This window comes from Cyrtonyx montezumae, unplaced genomic scaffold (genome assembly GCF_038088225.1).
Source record: "Cyrtonyx montezumae isolate F1298 unplaced genomic scaffold, pur_monq_1.0 scaffold_1, whole genome shotgun sequence".
NCBI classification, from domain to species: domain Eukaryota; kingdom Metazoa; phylum Chordata; class Aves; order Galliformes; family Odontophoridae; genus Cyrtonyx; species Cyrtonyx montezumae.
Genome location: NW_027071825.1, coordinates 22101841 through 22121436, shown reverse-complemented (window position 1 = coordinate 22121436; position 19596 = coordinate 22101841). Strand labels below are relative to the sequence as shown.

At 40.4% G+C, this 19596-nt stretch overlaps 1 protein-coding gene across 1 annotated transcript in view; it reads right to left on the bottom strand.

The window, feature by feature from the left end:
• The window catches only part of ATF6 (activating transcription factor 6), a 72540-nt gene that overhangs the window by 39684 nt on the left and 13260 nt on the right, over positions 1-19596 (bottom strand). Inside the window, exons 10-14 of the mRNA XM_065744004.1 lie at positions 10091-10234; positions 8448-8567; positions 7356-7458; positions 6753-6817; positions 2691-2805 (exon numbers count right to left, since the gene is read on the bottom strand). Of these exons, the coding sequence (XP_065600076.1) occupies positions 2691-2805; positions 6753-6817; positions 7356-7458; positions 8448-8567; positions 10091-10234 (547 nt within the window). The remainder of the gene's footprint in view (positions 1-2690; positions 2806-6752; positions 6818-7355; positions 7459-8447; positions 8568-10090; positions 10235-19596) is intronic.

Below are 19596 nucleotides of genomic sequence, written 5' to 3'. Positions count from 1 at the left end.
CACATACGCATGCCACCCCATCCACACCCATGCCTGAAGCCATGAGGAAAGAGAGCAGCTGAGAACATACTTATGTCACAGGAGCAATACCAGCTGCTGTCTTTGCTGAGGGGTTCCACCAACCTCAGGCAAGGACTGATTGTATGCGGATGAGCTGCTGTAGCTACAGCTACCACTTTCTTGCCTCCTAACATTCAGGACACTTTCATGATGAGGAAACAAACAAGGGTCCTAGGAAAACATTAGCTGTGAATAGGCACGTATATAACAATTCTCTTCTAATATTACAACCACAAAATAGCAAGGCAGGAGGCTTAGTAAGCTAAGACCCCAGATTCACGCCTGGGCCAAACATGCATTACAGACAAGCCTCAGGACTCATTAAGTCATCTACAAAACAAAGGAAACAAACTCCTACCCATCAGCTGCTGCCTGAACCACCATTTGCTTTAATAATTTCCATCATCTGATCCCAAGCAGCTTCTCACTCTTGTAGCATTCCTTGCATCAAGACCATTCAGGCTTGCAGCACAGGAAGTGTCATCAAACACTGAGAATTCCAGTTTTAAAATAGCTTTTACTGTCACTAAGTGTGCTGTAGATGTGAAAATGTGCCTACCAAAGCTGCAGTACAAGCCTATCCAAAATCCCAGCACAAGAGCTCACCTGTCCCAAAGTCACAAAACAACAGAAAAACTACCACTGAATGAAGTACTGCACAATACAGGACACAAAGTTCAAATGGGGGTATTTTAGGGAAAGATAGAAGTAATATGACGTTGAGCTAACAGAAATAATTTGTGCACAGAGTACATTTATACCTATACCTTGAAACATAAATTTATTGCACCTATTGAACAAATATTCAGTTAACTACTCTGATTATTGGCCTGCTACCACATGAAAGTGTTTTACAACAAGTTGGACCTGAGTGAGTATTACACCGGGACCGCAGTGAGTATTGCACAAACCCAGAACTCTATGCCTGGTTCTCAAAAGAAGGCGTAAGTTACCCAAAGGGAGTTATCCTTACAAAACTTTGAATGTGCCCTTTACTCCTACCAAGCATCTGGCTGTAATATTACTGTGGTAAGGGGCTCTACAGAGCAATACAAACACTTATTTTTCAAGCTGTTGCTTCTCAGTTTCACCAAATGCTCTTTCAGTTATCTTGATCATGTTAAAAACAACAACAAAAAAAGTAATTGGTTTGGCCCATTAGTTGTTTTATACATGTCAAATCAGGGCTGGCAGAAGGGTGTCTGAGAAAAAGAAACTGGCAAGGCAGATCTGCCAGTTTGGCAATAGCAAAAAGCCTATAGTACCCACTTTGCTTGGGCATCCTTCTTTCCAGTTTCCTTGGAGCCTGCCCCAATGCTTTACAGCTGCTCCCACTTGTTTCATGCTTCTGAGCATAGGCAGGCATAGCAAGGGGTCCTAGGATGTCAGTGAATAAACACAGTGAAAGATTGCTGGATTCTGAGTACTCTGTCCTGGCCCTCATGCTTGCAGCTTCTGCAGTCCCATATAGCAAGCAGTTCCTTACAGAACTTCTGTGCTCTTCTGATTGCTTTCAATGTTTGCTTTAGCATATTTTCAAAAAGGGAAACAAAATTCAAAAGATGACACAAAACAGAGTGTGGCACTTTACAGAAACACTTTACACTCCTACAAATGGACGGCTGAAACTTCCACTTGGGGTGTGTTGGGCTGAGGGTCATATATTGCACCCCACAGAAGCAACTCCTTAAATGCTGTAGTAAGATACCTGTTCACACGGTCCTGAAGTGCTGGCCAGGATTTACTGCCACAATGCAATAAGGTACATGTGCACAACTGAATGCCTTTAAGCATAGCTCCGTGCTTCTGTACTGATATACACACTAAAAGAGCTTTTAACACATTTACAACACACACAAAAAGGTTCTGCCTCTTTAGAGCTTCCTGTCCATGGCCATGTACAGACTCTCCCTCCAAATTGTCACTGTGTTCCTCAATCTCTTCCCTGCCTGCATAATCCATAATAGAAACACTGCACATCTGGAAAAATGAGCAGGCACAGGAAAGGTGATGAAGCTCTTCACTGGAATTCTTGCAGAGTAGCAGGAATCACATACAGGCCTTGAAGGATTTTATGACTGTGTTGAAAAAGTTATTTAATCTGAAGGCTCAGTACTACTGTAATGATGATGAAGGTGAACAACTTGCTAACTTAAGCTATTTACTCTGTCTGTCGACATTAACCTTTCAATAAAGGTGTCTAACAATTAGTCCCATTAGAATCTCATACATAACACATGGAATTTACCTTTCACTTACCTGATAAAACTGCATCAGTGCTTTACTTTAAAAACTATGCAAAGAGGAATACTGCTTCTTTGAGGACGGTCTCTCACCTCCAGATACTCCTACCTCAATCCAGCTTCCCTTGTGCCTGGTTTTCATACAATCTCACACTGTACTGCCCTTACATTACAACGTTTTCTGTCTTTCCACTCTTCACCATGACAGGCATATTTGAGAAGGCTACAATTTAGCCACTTTATTGCGAAGGTTATACTAAACTATTACTTATGAAGAAGCAAGTTCAGCTGTAAGTTTGAGTACAACATCTTTTGTCACAAGACACACAGTGTAACAGACTGAGGGGCTCATATAACAGATCAGCAATGAACAACTGCTACACTTACTCTGCGAAATGACACCACATAGAATGTATCTTCCTTTCTGTGAATAGCTTCAAAGAAGTCTTGATAGCTCCTTGGAGAGGCATAATACACTTGCAGCTCATTCCCTGAGTTCCTGCTGAAATAAAGAAGGGAAGAAAGTAATTATTTTAGATGCAAGAAAGTTAACTTCAGTGGGAAAATGGCTTTAAAACACCTGTTTTTCAAAAAACAGCAGCTCTTCACCCACAGAAGGAGCATGAAGAACATTAAGTACAGGCGAAAATAATGATAGCTACTGATCACTTTTTGAAAGTTTAAAGTGCTTTTGAGGCCTTGCCTCAGGAAACTTGATCAGGCTTAATTTCAACTGTGCTTCTGAGGCTAGCAAGAACACACTTTCTAACCTAACAGAAATAAAGTACCAAAAATGTTAGGAAATTTGTCATTACTTGTGAAACATGATTTTAAAACAAAATGTTCTGAAATGAAAAACTGAAATGAAAAAAACCATCAAATAAAAAAAAATCAGTGGTTTTTTTTTTTTTTTTTTTTAATTGCTAAGAATCTAAACCAATCAAACTGAAAGGAGTGTAAAGTGAAACACAGAGCTTTCCATGCCACAACCTCATCTTCTCTCTCATCCACCTCCTTTTATGCCTCTCTGGTCAGCTCAAAGATTTGCCCTTGATTTTCAATTTAGACAGTGTAGTGAAAAGAAGACATTCACAGCGTTCATGTAATCCTGGCTTCTCTTCTTCACGATTCTCATCTTAAATATTCCAGACGTAAGGAAAATACACTGTCAAAAATATTCTATGTGAAAATACTAGCAAGCCATGCAATCCACTGTTTATCTTGGAAAGGTGAGAAATTCCCAGTACATTTTGTTATCATCCTGCTCCCATTCAAAAATACCACATTTAATCAAGTTGGAAAGCTGTACTTAGACAAACCATTAGCTAGATCTCCAACCAGTCATTTTAATTCTTTCCCACTTTAATAGCATACTATCTGTTTGCAGTATTTGTGGCAAAAACACTGATGAGACCATTCCTCCCCAGCTGTCTGGTGCTGACCCAGATTCTAAACTATGGTGGCTGATTTAGATTATTTTGGTATGTTTCTAAAATATACATAACTACGCCTCTCAAACAAGGCTCAAATCTATCATCAAGTGATTTTCTTGAGCAGTAGTAATAGCAGGCCATCATTCTCTCCACTCCTACTGCTCATCTAGCCCCGTTGTGATAGGAGAGCAGCTGCCAAACCAGGCTTCCCATAAGAAGATGGGGAGGTGAAAATCCTGGGGATCAGGAGTAGACAGTTCTGTTCTGCATACCCTCATTAGCAAAACTATGCAAGTGAAGAATGAGATCACAACCTTCACACACAGGAAACTAAGATCCAAGCTAATTTGAGCTTGATTACTCATTCATAAAAACATGCAGGCCCATGGGAACACCCCTAAGATTCAGCATTGAAGTTGTACTGTGATAAAAGACATAACACCCACATATCGCTCAGTAAAACACATCCTGAAAACTGAAATAGGTCCCACAGTTCCGTTTTCTCACCCACGCTACAGAAGATCCAGCTAGACCTGGAAAACAGCCTTTTAGAACTTGATATTCAGCCACGGGATGGAACAGAGTACTTGGCAACTGCTGGGCCTTCACCAAGCTAAAGGAGTTCCATGTCTAACACCAGTTCAGAATTCCAAGTAATACCAGTAATACCATGGCATGATACACCATGCTGACCTTTGTGCATTTACAGGTACCCACCACAGACTGCTTCGTGAAAGGATGGGAGAAAAGCAGGACTCGAAACAGGTTCAAAGCTACTAGTTTTTTAGTCATCACAGGAAATATTGTGTATTGTGTCTCCAAACAGCGGTGCTGAATCCAGCTATTTGTTCAGATAAATGAGTCTTTTTCACTTCCAAAGTTAGAAGGGCACTCTGCTATGCATTACAGAGCACAAGCACGTGGCAAGAGTGCTTGTAAGAAGTGAGGCTGTGGACACAGTGCTATAAGCACCAAGAACCACAGCTTTTAGAATGCAAAATTCAGAAACGGGGAAAAAAGTTTGAATGCTCTTTAGAGCTTGAAATCTGGAGTCCTAAATGCATTATTTGCAGAAGCTCTTGCCAAAATCACCTCTGGAGAAGGCTAAAAAGACTGAAGTGAGTTGAGGATTTTTAATGTATGATTGTTTTTAAGTCATCTTGATCTTCCTCTGCTTTGACTTTTTTGCAACACTTTACAATTGATAAATTTTCTTCAGGAATTCAGGACACAAGATGGCAATGTTGGCATCATTAGTACTACACACAAAGACAAACCCAGATGCTGTTAGTACCCTCCTATCCATAGGTTCACCCATGATCAACAGGTCACCAATAAGTGTGTTCTATACAAGGTACTGGTAGCTCAATTTCCAATCATAACTCAAGCATTAAAGAAAAGTCTTGAAGAAAAGGCATTTAGTTCATTAATAAAAGCTTCAGAGCTGTCTATGTGTACCCATGTTATGTATCAGGAAACTTACAGAGCAGATAGAGACAGTTTCTTCTGACAGAGATGCACAGCAAAGGGATAAGAGTCAACAGCCACAAATTACTACAGAAAGAACTCCAGGAGGCTACAGAAGAAAAACACTTCACAATGGCAGTGGCTTAACCCTGGGACAAGTGCCTAGACAGCTGGTGGCATCTCTGCTTCACGAGATATTCAAAGCTCAGCTGGACATCACTCTGAACCACTCGATTTGACTTTGAAGTTAAATCTACTTTGAGTAGGAGGTTGCACTGGACCTCTCCAGAGATCCCTTAATAACTTCAATTATTCTGCTATTCTGTGATTTCATGGAGCATCTAATAATTGATGTCTTTGGGAGAAACTGGAAGTCTTTTCTATGCTCTTAGCTGTTCCAGGACAGTCACAGCATGTAGCTGCTGTGACTCACTCACCGGTCTTCATTAAAACATCAATCCTCCAGAAAAAAGAAAACAACAACACAAAAAGCACCTCACTTAATTCTGAGCACAGCACATTATTCCATGCAGAGCTGCATGATGTCAGACTGTTTTTAATTATACTGACAAATTTTTTTCAAGAGTAATGCAGGCATATACATTAAACTACCCTATATCATAAGGACAAGCTTGTTGGCTCAGTTTCCAGTTAAAATGGACATCCTTCATCTGTCTGTAGAACTAAAAAAAGTGGCTTTTCCGTTTGTTTGTTTCTTGATTTATTAGTCAAGACAAATCAGAATTTGGCAGCATGGTTTCCAGAACACTTTCCTACAGCTCACTACTTTCTTCTAGGATGATCCTGCTTTCAAAGCTGCAATGCAAATGGAAGGGCCACAGCTGTCTTACTTGCAATGGCAACTTTTCAGGTATTTCTCTCAATAAAAAGTCCACTTTATACTCTATTTTCCTTATTCCTCCTTGCCACTTAAAGCAGAGATTCTTTTAAATGCTGTCACAGAGAATTCAGGAGAAAGAAATTTTGTTTTCCTTAAGCTTTTGTCTCCATTTTTTCCCATCTTCCAAGAAAAGGACAGGATATATATGCAGGTGAGGAGGAGTCAAGAAAATCCAAACTAGTAAGTTCTAATTATCAGCAAGAAAATCAGGAGATGAAGAGAAACTTTACATACAAGATGTAATGATTCTTCATCCAAATAATATATTTAGTGCTATCTATAGTGCCTTTCCTCTCGAAGACAGTGAGAGACTTTTGTTTTACTAGACTTATGATACTCTGAAAATTTCTTATAAAATACTTCTCTCCCCTGCATTTTTTCTTCCCTCAAAGATTCTTATCTGCTTAGAAAGACTCTGTAAAAAATTTCTTAAGAAAAGCAATGCTATGGTAACAGACTCCTTTAAGCGTAGTTTGAATCACTAGAAGCTGCTAACTGCTGAGGTACAGAAATTAAGCCAATAAATGTAGATAGCATCTCATTCAAACAAGCAGACAACATAGTGAAAACAGGCACTTTTTACCAGCTGCTAGTGAAAAGCAAATTTATTAAGTAGAAAGCAACAACAAACAAGTTGTTCTGCCTTACCTGAGGCTCGTGTCTGTGTAAGGCATGGTCATTAGCTGGGAATGTACCTTCTCACTAAGGGAGCTCTGAAAAGAGGGGGAAAAAAAAAGATGACAAAAATTGAAAAAGTAAATACTTTCTTGGTCTGGCACTACATAAAACATGATGCACAGCTGTAGCAGAGAGAATATGGAAGAAGGTACAGTGACCTTGCACAACACATGTACATTTTTTCACTGGTGACAAGAGAAGAACAGATGGCAAGCAGCAATTAAGCTTGAGACAAAGAAAAGGGCAAGTGTTTGAACACAGTCAATTTTATCAGAAACAAATAATAGAGGTTGATACTGTACACAGTAGGTACATATGTTATCCAAGAACAAAATTTGCTATAATTGATGTCAGATTCATAGAATTCTTTTGAAGACACATCCACTTTGTATGCCTGCCAAAATATAATATCCACATTGTGCTTCTGGTGTTAGAGACACCAGAAATGCCTGAACTTGTCCTACTTAAACTTTCTATCGTTTTCCTCTGGACACTGGTGAGAAGAATCTACTGATTTTGTAGTGATAGGTGTATTTATCCTGTTGCAGTACTCACTAGTAAAATCCTGCCTACCTGCATAACTCGTGCTTTCTGATGCTGGTTATTGGACTTTCTTCTAGACCTTGTTCTCTCCACTTCGTGTCTATGAACCCACCCTCGAAGTTCATGATTCAGCCTAAAAACAAAGCAAACAAAACAAAACAACAATAACAAAAAAAACACAACCAGCAGCATGAGCAAATGTTTCAAACAGCAGTGGCAGAATTCTTAATTATACAGAACACTTCAAAGACACAGTAGTTTAATACACTTCTGCCTTACTATCTCTTTTTTTTAACATCAGAATAAGCAAGTTTAACTGCAAAACTCAAATTATGAAGGTACTCATAAATAATAGAATACAGTGGTTCAGATAGAGTGAACCTACAAAGATTATGAAGTCCAATTGCCTAAGTATCCATAAAGGATTGGAATTATGGATGTTTTAACAAAGCAGATGCAGTATTTTTATTTATTTATTTTTTTGCTCAGTGAACAGTAATTCTGAAATTGCTGGAAACACTACTGAGGTTTAAAACTGAAAGACTACCAGATCACAACTAAATACTGGTTAAGCTAAAGTGCTGCAAATGAATTTGAGAGCAAGTATGGACAAAGCACAATGGAATTAAGTTTAGTAAAACACTTGACTCTTAGGAAAAAAAAAATGGAGCTAAGTATTTCCTAACAATGAATAAAGCAGATTTGCAATGCCAAGTTAATTCTGCTTGTATCATAAGCTGAAAACTATCATTTTCATCTATCTGACAGACATAGCTTTTAGTTGGCCACGATTTCCATACTGAAAACACTTCCACATAGGAAGAGATTTCTCTTAAGTCATTAAAAACATCCAGACAACCAGCAAAATGTTGTGCAGTTATTGCTAAGTGACCATTGTGAATATTGAGTGAAAATCATTGCTAAAAGCATCAGAACATTAAAAAGATCGAAGCTGATCTCCTGTCTCCATAGCAGCAGACACTGGGCAGAGCAGACACCTGCAGAGGCACTGCTCACAGAGTGGATGAATAATGAGAACGGATAACAACATCACCCAAAGCTGTTTGTCCACCCACCTAACACAGTAGCTTAAATGCTCCTCAGAAAAGGTTGCCTGCTCACCTTTGTGACTCCGTCCGGTTGATCAGGGGCTGACAGGGTGGTGGTGGAGGTGAAATATACAACAATGGTTCTTCTGATACTATCATCAGTGCTTTGTTATCAGACACAGAATTATCATACCTAGGGGAAAAAAAAAAAAAAACATCAATAAATCCTTAGGAGTTTTCCATTAAACTTTGACCAAATCCGGAGAATAAAAATGACCCCTGGTAAACCCACATAGGTTATGCCTAATCCTATGAAATATTTAAAATAGGTGAATAACAGTTTCTCTCAAACATCTAGGAGTCTTAGTCAAGTCCCCACAAGAGTCTGCTAGCACTCAACACAGGGCAGAGATCAGCATTAGCAGTTCCAAAATCTCTTCCCTTATAGGCCAGATATTGAAAAAAAATGAAGCCTATAAAATATTCATCATAAGATGCAAACTGTGAGATCTCAGCAGAGGCAACTTTCTCTTTCATTCCAGAGCTATGAAGGATTTGCCACAGGAATACAGTAATATTATTAGCCATTTAAACCATGCAGATAGGAAGAATATAAGCTATATGAGAATGCAGCAGCCAGAAACTATATTAAAACCAAGCAGAGAAGGCTGTTTTCCCAAATATCTCCAACAGCCTCCAGCAGCCAGCATAGCTTTGAGAAAATGTGAAAAGAGCATGCATTTCAATGCAAAAATCCTTAGAGCTTTCAGCAACAAAATAAAGAATAACATTCCTTCCTCCTCATTATCTGTATCACTTGAGCGATTTATTTATTTATCACCAAATATCCAGGATAACATTCTGCTTTGAGAGGGTACAGGTATAACAGCCTTAGTCCTTGTGATTTTGACAGACCTGTAGCTCCTGCAAGCTGAACAGTGGTTAAGACCTTATGAAAGACTTATTAACATCCTGCTCCCCAAGCTTTTTCTCCCAATCTGCTTCTCCTGTTTAAAGCATCTAAAACTGATAAAAGAGAATACTCAGCAAAGAGTTCACTGCTTGCAAAAAACAGGGTGAAAGAAGAGGAGGAGGTACACACACTAGCACAGCCTCCTAGGAGAATTACTCTACAACCATGTCACATAAGTCATGGTCTGAAACGTGCCACACAGGACACAAAGCCCTCACCGTGGCTACAGCATTAAAGTGTTTGTGATTTACTGTCGTCTTTCCACACGGCAAAACGTATTAGAGCTTTCTGCACATCTGTGCCTGGCTTTGTTCAACCAGCCAAAATACTCTACTGGAAAGGGGCAATCTGATAGGATAGATCCTATGAGTGGAAAACATGAGGTGGATTAGCCAGACTTCAGCCTGGAGACAATTATATGTTCACTTATGCACCGAGTGCTAGAGATCAAGGAACTTTAAAGCAACTATATAATTAAATAATGGGTAAGGTTGGACTCAGATTATTTAAAAAGTACAGAGCTAGTTAAGTTCAGAGTACTCTCAGTGATTTTCTCCTGATTTTCTCTTGAGCAACTAAGAAAACAGATACCACAGCTTGAAAAGGAAGAAAAGTTAGTAGGAGATATCTTAACCATGCAAGCCAAAATTAAGATCATGGGAAAAAAAAATCAAACAGATGAAGAGCTGAAGAAGCACCATTGATCTCTGCCACTTAAAACACATGATAACTCTTTATCTCACCTATTAATCTTCTCAGAAATTATGTCAATGGGTATTTTCTGAGCTGGGCTGGGCTCCTTGCTAGCTGAGAACTCCAGGAGGTTTCTGGTCCGGTGGTTGGAACTCACAGTGGAATCAACTCCATTGGGATCTTTTTCAAATACACTGGAAAACACAACAGACATATTGCTTATATACAAAGCAAGGCTATCCCTCTGAGCACTAGTAGAGAAGAGCAATTCTGTTCTCTTTTTCAGTTTTACTTGTTTGAAGGATTCTGATGTTCTGGTTTTCTTGTCTCAAACTTCACCTAATGAAACCAGAATGAATCTGTAACCTAGATCTCCAGCACAAGAAAATTAGGTATATACAAATAGAAGTATCCCACACTTTCACTTTCATCAGCCTCAAAGTCAATTTACACTGTTTATACAAATACAATATGTAAAGAAAACATAATTCCCAAATCCTGTGCAGCTGCTGGCTTGGAATATTATGCCAGATGTTCAACAAAACTCTATGTTCAATTCTACATGGATTTACAGTTAACAGCAGCACTGACAACGCAGCAGCAGTGGGGCACAGTCCCATGTACCCTGCCTTCCTTGTCTGTGTTTGCACTGATTGCAGCATCTTCCCCTGGAGCCTCCTCAGGCAGCCACGCAGCATAGAAGTGTCTATGCTGCTCTACAAGCAAAGCAGGACAGAACTTCAAACCTGAGCTGGAAAAACAACACAGCTGCTACATGAGACTGACAATATCCTAGTTCAGAAGGGCTATTTATGACTGTGAAATCCTGAAAGTGCAAAAGCACTACTTCAATTTGTCCTTCCCAGAGGCTAGCTTTACTCTTCTGTAAACATGGCTGCTTCCTGAAATACACATCAAAATGAAGCCCTAACCCTCTTGGCCGACAACTGCAGAACACTGCCAGCAGCAACACAGTAAAAATGCACGAGGACCCCAGTATGCCGATGAAGACTTCGCCATGCATGTTGATCACTGCTTACAGAGTACATTTTGATTCATGCCCCATCTTTCCTGTGTAGCAGAGCATAAACCCTGCAGGGAAAGGTCTCATTTTCCTATTTGCTACATGGCATCACGTTGCAACAGGCAATGAATGCAAATGGCAGTAATAAAGAAAGACAAAAACTATCAAGGACGGGAGGCAAAATAGTCCCCAGCCAAGTAGCAGGTTTGCAGACCGAGCTGCCTAGCACTCCCTCTCTTTTGCCAGTGTTCTTATGTGTTCCTGTTAACAGTAACCCAATTTTTTGTAAGACAGTGACCAAAAGCACCCTTCCATAACTCTCAAATCAAAAACAGCCTTCCTTGCTCCTTTAGATTGTGGTAATGACCCAATCCTAATAAATATCCTTTTTTATAAGAATCTCCCAATGCAACTTGAAATATCACCTGTTTTCCATATTTTATTTATCTAGCAAGTTTTGTTTCCCACCACAACAGAAGATTTTGAAGTTCTAGAATATAGTGTCTCCTCCTTCCTTCCTTGCACAAAGGGTCACTTGCAGACCTTGCCTGTAAATAGGGCTCCATCTTCAGGTAACAGATAGGAGCAGACATGCAGGTAATTGTCTTTACCCTCTGATTTCTCATTCTTCCCAAAGACTTACCAAGTAGGTACATGAGGGTATGACATCATCAGAAATATTCTTCCTTTGATTAGGGTGAGAAAAGTGTAACTTATGACCCAAAGATCACTTCAGCAGCTAAAAAGAAGGATGGATCTCTCTTGTAGTGGTACACTTGGAAATATCTGCCCGCCTTCAGCATACTGAGCTTTACATATGCTATGCAGAACAAAAACAAACTGAAAAATGAAGGGTCTGCAGACCATATCTCAACACTATGGGGAGAAAATGAAGTCAATGTTGAGTGTCTAAGAATATGCAGAAGAAGAAATCTCCCCTTTAGAGCACAACAATTCTAAAAATAATTTTTCAGCTAAATATGTTTTAGTATGACATAGTAGAAGAAAGGAAATTTTTTTCATTCTGTTGGCCCTCAAGATGAAAATCTGGAAGCAGAAGAGCATGCTGTCATATCAACTGTGAGAAAGTTTAGCTACTTGGAAGAAATGAGTTGCTGCCCCAGCTTAGAAGACAAGAAAGCTCAAGGCTGAGTAGCAGCTTTATGGGAGAAGATGGCCAGTTAGAGGATGGAAACTGGAACCTTTTCTGTTTGGCCATGCTTACGCAGCCCGAGCGCTTATCAAATCTTTGCAGCCAGCATACAAACATTCCAGATATTGTGGGCATTAAAGGGTTTTCACACAGCTACAAATGCTCTGTCCAAGCTGGCTGAGCTAACATTTTATTTTAAAATGCAAAATCAGATCCAAGGGAAAAAAAGAAAAAAAAAAAAAGAAAGAACCACTAACCACCTAATGCAGATGCGTGTTCAGAAGTGCAGATAAATTTGATCATAGGAGGGAAAGAAAAGCAACCCTCCTGTCACAGTTCCTCCAAGAAACCAACGGCACCTGATATTTTAGCTGTATTTTTACTTCTTTGGTTTGAATGTCAGTTTGATAAATGTAAAAGCAAGCCTTGCCAAGAGTCTGAACTAAATTTCATTTCTAATTCTGGCTGAATAAACCCTGTGAACTTCAAGTTTTGAATACTGACATTTAAGTTGTACAGTAATTTCTAGATGAAAGCCAACAGTGATATCATAACAAAGAGTTTCCTGGGGACAGAACTATCTCTGAATATGAGCTGGGATTTTTCCAACAGGGTAAAGCTGACAATGCCAGGAGACACCAACTGAAGACAAAGTTCTCTCCCAAACTGGTTCCAGACAAGACTGTGACAACACCAAATGCTCTCTGGAGAGTTTTCTCATTTCTCGTTGCCAGCAAAAGCACCACCTATCTGCCAGGGTGCTCCAACAGAACAGCAAGGCACTATGCTCTGCTCCCCTCTGAGAATGCTGGGCTGGGGAGGGGAGCCCGGCTCTCTCTTCTGCAGGGAAGGATGAGGAAAGCCACTGAAACTGGAGGGGCAGTGTCCAGGGGCTTTTAGTTTTGCTTTCTTTAAAACACAATTTGTTTTTAATGAAGCTGTTAAAAAAGAAAGGAAGATACCCAGAACTTTTATTTTTGCTTAGAAAGAGCTACACAGTTATTTCAAAGCAGGGTGGCAGTTACTGCCACAGCTTAGGCAGGCCTGATACAAGCAGCCTCAACTGCAACATTCCTCAGGGGTGAAACTTTTGTAAATTTCACTCCCAGCCCCAGCAGATGAACTGCAGGAGAAAAGAGGAAAGCATCAGTGAGTGTCTGGCATTCTGTGCAGGCTTTGTGACTGCACCAGCAGGACAAGGTAAACAGGCGAGCACAGGCAGCCCAAGGCACTACTCTGCCAGGATGAACATGTGGCTGTGATCAGCAGGAGGAGGAGGAAGGAATTGCTTCCTGCTCCTGCAGTTACAGTCTGTAAGAAAATCCAGAGTATTCAATTTTATTCAAGCTACCAACACATTCAGAGAAACTCTAGAAGGCCTAGAATCAAACCTTATGTCCAAATGACCCAGCCTGTCCATTTCCTCTTTATTTTTCTCTCTCCTGAATGAGAAATTGCAGCATTAAAGCAAAGGTGTACCACAGGAGTTTCTCAGTTTTGGGCCATCTCCAACTCAAATGAACACTCATCTCAGCATTGAAACATACACTTTTATTGTCACAAATATTAAAGATGGTTTCCCTCCTCAGGAGTCTTAAAGCCATAAATGTCTTCCTGGACTTCTGCTGGACTTCCTAAAACACTTGAAGAGCTCCTTTCAAAGTATTTTTCAATCGTGTTCAAAGGAGCCCAAAACTGGGAGTGTGAAACTTGTTGTTTCAGACTACTTAGATGTTTCAGTGGCCAGCACAAGTTCAGAGACCACTGCCCAGCCTGAAGCTGACAAAAATCATAGGGAATGGGTACAAGACTTAATGTTCCCTGCCCAGCTCTCCTTGCTGACCAGGCACCACCAGCACAGCAGAGGACAGCACCTATCAAGCAGGACACCTGGCTGGAATACCCCTCCACTACTCTAAAAGTGATGGTTTCAAGCAACCTGCTCAACTTAGTGCTGGGATGGAGTAAGGAACGAGCACACACCATTAGGGAGAACTGTTAGGGCTACAGGAGGAAATGCTCTCGTGGTTACTAGCCGTTGCCTTTCATATATGGCAGGTGACAGACATGTGGCTTTAGGATGCTCCAAGTGGACATCTGAGGCACCACAAAGCATGCCATGATGCACAGCTTGAGTGCTATGACAGCACGGGGGTGAGAAACAGACCACACAGAGACCTCAGCCCAGGACTGGCTCCTGTGGGAGTAATACACATGGCCAAATCCAAATCATGCAGCTCCAACACTTCTGCAGCAACACAGCACTGGGTGCACATGGTAACAAGGCTAACTCCTTTGCCCACACAGCTCACGCTTTAAGGGAACTACCAAATGCTTTCTCTGACTTTCCACTATCCCATCACTGAGGTATGCAGCAGCTCCCCAGGCTCCTGCTCGCTGTTAAGAAGGGTCTGTTTCTTTAATCAGGGAGCCCAGTGGTAAAGCTCAAACAATAGCAACTGTGCACAAAACCACCACTGAATGCATGAAACATCTGAGTAATCCTGCTCTCCCACGCATTAACTTGTGATTGCACAGCTTAAGTAGAGGCTCCAAGCCACGCAGGCACTGATATAAGTATGCTTGATGGATGGTACTTCCAGCAGCCCCCAAAAAGTGCGTGCTCTGAAAGCTCAGAGGCTACACTACTACCAACCAAAAACCTGCAGGCTAGGCAGGACACCATCCCAATGGGCAACGGCAAAAGATTTATGCTTTGCTTGCTTCAGGAGTACAAAGAGCAGACCGTGGTAGCATGCAGCTCAACTACCCTTGGGTGGTTTCCTCATTGTTTGCAGAAGATGATTAACCTTACTACTACTGTTTTCTCCCTAATGCTTGGTGCTACCAGAACAAGAAATGAGACACACCCTTAAGCCTTTCAAGAATTGAAAATTATTGATTCTCCATTTTGCAGACTGCAACAACCACAGACATATCCCACTTCCTAGCTACCCAAGTGAGTGCCTTTATTTGCAGGTTGCTCAGTGGTTCTGAACTATAAATAAATTATTCAGTTTCCATCACAGTCCTGGAAAGTAGAGGAAAACCCATCAGGACACTTCAGGGAGGAGCTGCATCGAAACCTCTAAGAAAGGCCAGCAATTTTAGTGCAGCTGCTATAGGTCAACAGGACACAAGAGATTTTTGAAGCAGAAGCTTAACTTAGCTGCATCAATCACCACCTCAGTCATCTTCCATCTCAAACACAGCTTAAGAATTTTTGGTTACATCATCAAGGCTTTTCCTGTTTGAAAGGGATTCCAGCCATGCAGAGATGGCCAACTTGTAAGCAAAAAAAAAGACAAAACAAACCCACATCACCTTCTCAACCTCCCACCCTGGTTCCAGTCTCTTCCTACATTTGCCCTTCCTCTTTCCAACTTCATGTTTTCCTTTGTTTTCTGTCCACTAAATATCTGAAACATTGGTTAAGGTGTCCTAGCTGGCTGGCTTAGTGCTCTAAAACTGCTGTTAGATGATCACCATGTAAATTTGAGCAGACTGGCTGGTGAGAATAAAAAAAATAAAAAAACATGTCTAGCTGAATGTTTCTCATAGCCAAAAAAGCAACACTGGGGCACAAGCAAGCAAGGCTTACGTGCTTTGCTGCCTCAAGAAGCAGAAATGCAGAAAACTCATCTTTTGCATCTTCTAGGACCATTCTCCCTTTGCTACCCTTTTGTTCCTGCTGCAAATACGAAGGCCAGCAGTTTGCTGCCTCTACCAGTAGGACTAGAACTCCAATTAAAAAGAATCCACAAAATAATTTACATTCAAATGGGAACAGAGAAGAAAAATAAAATACTTCCTAAAATAAACACATGGATTCTTTAGTCCAGCACATGTGTTTGATTCCCATTTGTTTCAGCATTGTTTTAACACATTCTCAGATCTGGTTAGTCCCTGGCATGCTGTAACAAATCTGGAAATTACCAGTCTGGAAAATTTTCAGATTTCCTATCTTGAGTGATAAAAAAAAATAACACACAGCTAACCAGATGCTGCTTAATGCCAGAAGTCAGCACACTCTCCGGGTGTGAAGCCAGCTGAGAGCCTGACAGCAGTGACCGACGCACGCTCTTGCAGAAGGCAAGCACAAGGGCAGATACTTGCCTGCAGATGCTGTGCTTCCAGCTCCCAGCTGCATGCCAAAGCCCATGCTCTCTCTTCCTTTTGTGCAAACACTGTGGGCTGCCAATTTCAGCCTTGCACCTCATGGTATGTAAGGCTGAGGCAAAAAGGTGACCTCTCCAAGGAATGAAATCAAAGTGCAACATTCTCCCTTCATGCACCTCACCAATCACTCTTAAGTAATAATAAAAGGAAATTTTTATATATGTTATATCCCAATCTAAATAATTTGCAAAGATTAGGGAATTGTTCATTGACACACAGACAAGACATTCCTGTGCACCTTTAATCTTGTATAAAAGAAGTGTTATAACTTTTACTAATAGATTTCCCACTGAATTACTTTGAATTATTAAAAGTTTCAAATTCTATATCAATATTAAATATAAACAATCCTAGAATAGTTTAATAACACTGTCTAATACAATGCAGAGTTACAGTTAACTCTAGAAGAGCCACTTTCATAACCAGAAAGTATTAATTTCTCACTGATTTTAGATTACATTCCTTGATTCAGAGATAACATGGTACCATTTCCAAGAGTGAAGAATGTTTCTTGTCACTGGTTACATGAACTAGAGCAGACTCTTTTCCTTCCAATATCCTCAAACAGTACTTTTGGGCTGAGGTGGCAATTTCCCTGCCAGATGTCCTGCACCACTCCCTCATTCACCAGTTCAATGCTACAGATCACCTACACACATAACGTACTCATCAGCAGGCAGCATTCTGCTTCAGCAGCACAATCTTATGAGCAAAACTCATTTGCCAAGGGCTGCCACATCTCGGACTGCTTTCCATGATCAGCTTCAGAGTCCTCCATGGAGCATCCCAGACATCTCACTGTTAACAAACAGCCAACAAAGTGACCATGCATCCTGCAGGAAGGACGAACTACCTGGGGTTCCTCTGCAGACTATTCTTGGCTTCCAAAGAGCCAGCAAGGCTGACGAGGCACTTCCCTGGCTTCCTTGATTTGACAGAAATAGACAGCTAAGTAGAAAACCTATATCTGTTCCTTTGTTTTACCTCTACCCTTCAAAGAATCCCATCACTTCTGATTACAAAATTGAGAAGTATCCTACAATAAAGCCAACTAAGACAACCGCAAAATCTGCTGCAGAGTTTAGGGGGTGAAATTCCCACATTTCTGCTTTGTTCAGATGTCACTCTCTCTTTGCAATGGTTCACTGGCTTTAAATAAAACAATATTCACTGCTAACATGATTGAATCAAAACATTTTGTGCCTGAAAGCTGCTGTGCCTCCATACTGGTTTGCAGACGATTTCCTACACACAGAGGAAACAGCAACCACCTCACAAAGCTTCAAATCAGATTCATTTTTAGTATGAAGTTATATACTCAGTTAGCTAACTCAGGGAAACTAAGTTCTTCAGCTGAACTATAAGCTAGCATGGACATTAAGACGAAAACATCATGTGTAACAGCAACCTCTTCAGGGTTAACAGGCTAAGCAGAACAGCAATCAATTTACCCACTCATGGGGCTACAGGTCAGTAGCACCTCTGATAAAGTAAGGAAACGTACATGGGAGGACTGAAATCTGAAGTAGTGGTTTGTACATCCCATGTTCTAAGCCTTCCAAGGGTTCTGCACAATCCATGTTCACACCACCTTGATACAGCTGAGTATTTTAACGGCAGTGTGATTGCTTAATCATGCTGCTAGGGAACAAGAAAAGAAAAAGAAGATAAGAGCAACTCCTTGCTAATATGGAGTTACATTTCTCTTCACTGCCTAAATCCAATTCTGATTCAGACCACACAATCAGTCTCAGCAATTACACTGGCACGCTCAGCTATAATGCTGGCCAGGAGCAAACAGACATTCAAGAATTTCTTCTTGCTCTAATTTATTAAACATCCAACAGGTCAAAAAATTAACCTTGTCACATTTCTGATGTTACCAGTTGTTACAAAGATAATGAACACAGACTGACCTTTCAGTCTGCCCTGACAGCAGTTCCTTGCTATCAGTCTCGACATGTTACTCACTTCTTAGAGCAGAGAAGCTGACACACGAACTTCAGAGCACCACAGTAACATGTCCCACTCTCATTTTCTGTTCTGTTTCCAAGCATCTCACAGCTAACAAAAGCTTCAAGCACTCCATCTTGTCATTGTAATGAGGATGCAACTAAAATTGCTGGCTTCAGGAAGATCTCTGGCTCTTTTATGTCTTACCAAGAATAGTGTTTCTTAAGTGATGGCAGTAATGCTTGCAAATGCAGGTGGGATATAAAAAGCAACCATGTAGTATCAGGAAGCTCATTTTTCTGCTTAATAGTGAAAAAATCCCAAGACAAATGCACTAAGAAACAGTCTACTTTTACCACACCCCTATCAAAGTAAAGTGATCAGTGCATTTCATTGCCTGAAAGGAAACAGTATTTGCAAACAGTGCAAATTCTTGAAAAGTAATTTCATCTTTAGCAAATTTACTAACATTATTAAAATTCAAAACATCAATATTTCAAAAGTTTATCTTGGACAGAAACAAAGCCTTCCTCCACTCAGCCCATCTCATTCTTTTAGTTTGACACAGGCTTCAGGGACAGAGACTTTACTGACTACTAGGAATCTACTGAAATGCTCTTCCCTCTTGAAAATGTGATCAACTTCATATAAAAGATCTTAATATTCCAAAGGCAGGTCAAATACTGATACATGCAACAAATACCTCCTTTTAATCTTCTCTCTTTCACAGGTTTCACTATAAAATGGGTTGCATTGCTTCCCACATTTCTTTCCTGCTCTAGGTTCTACACCACACTGATACAGTTCAAATGAGAGTCAACGAACCAACAGACTTACTAACTTAAAAATAACAGTTAACTTGTTAAAAAATACATTTGGCAGAACCTTGGCCAACCTGAAGACAAGACAGTAACAGTTCTGTAGCATCTCACTTCATACTGGAGCCAGAAAAACTCAAAATTTGATTTATATATTCATGAATCTAGCTGTTCTCTAATGGCAGGTATGCATAAATAAGAGGAAATAAATCTGTGTGCTTTGAAAGTTTACAACAAAATATCTAAGACAAAAAAAAAAAAGGATTACGAGGAAAGAACGAGCTTTCAAGACTATAAAAAGCTGTTGGAGGGAAAGAAGGGAACAACATCGTTACCAAACCTATAAGACAAAAATAAAGGGAAGATCATAGCTACTCACACCTCATGAACAAGGCTGCAAACCAGTGGATTTCCTGTGCTAGGTGCTAG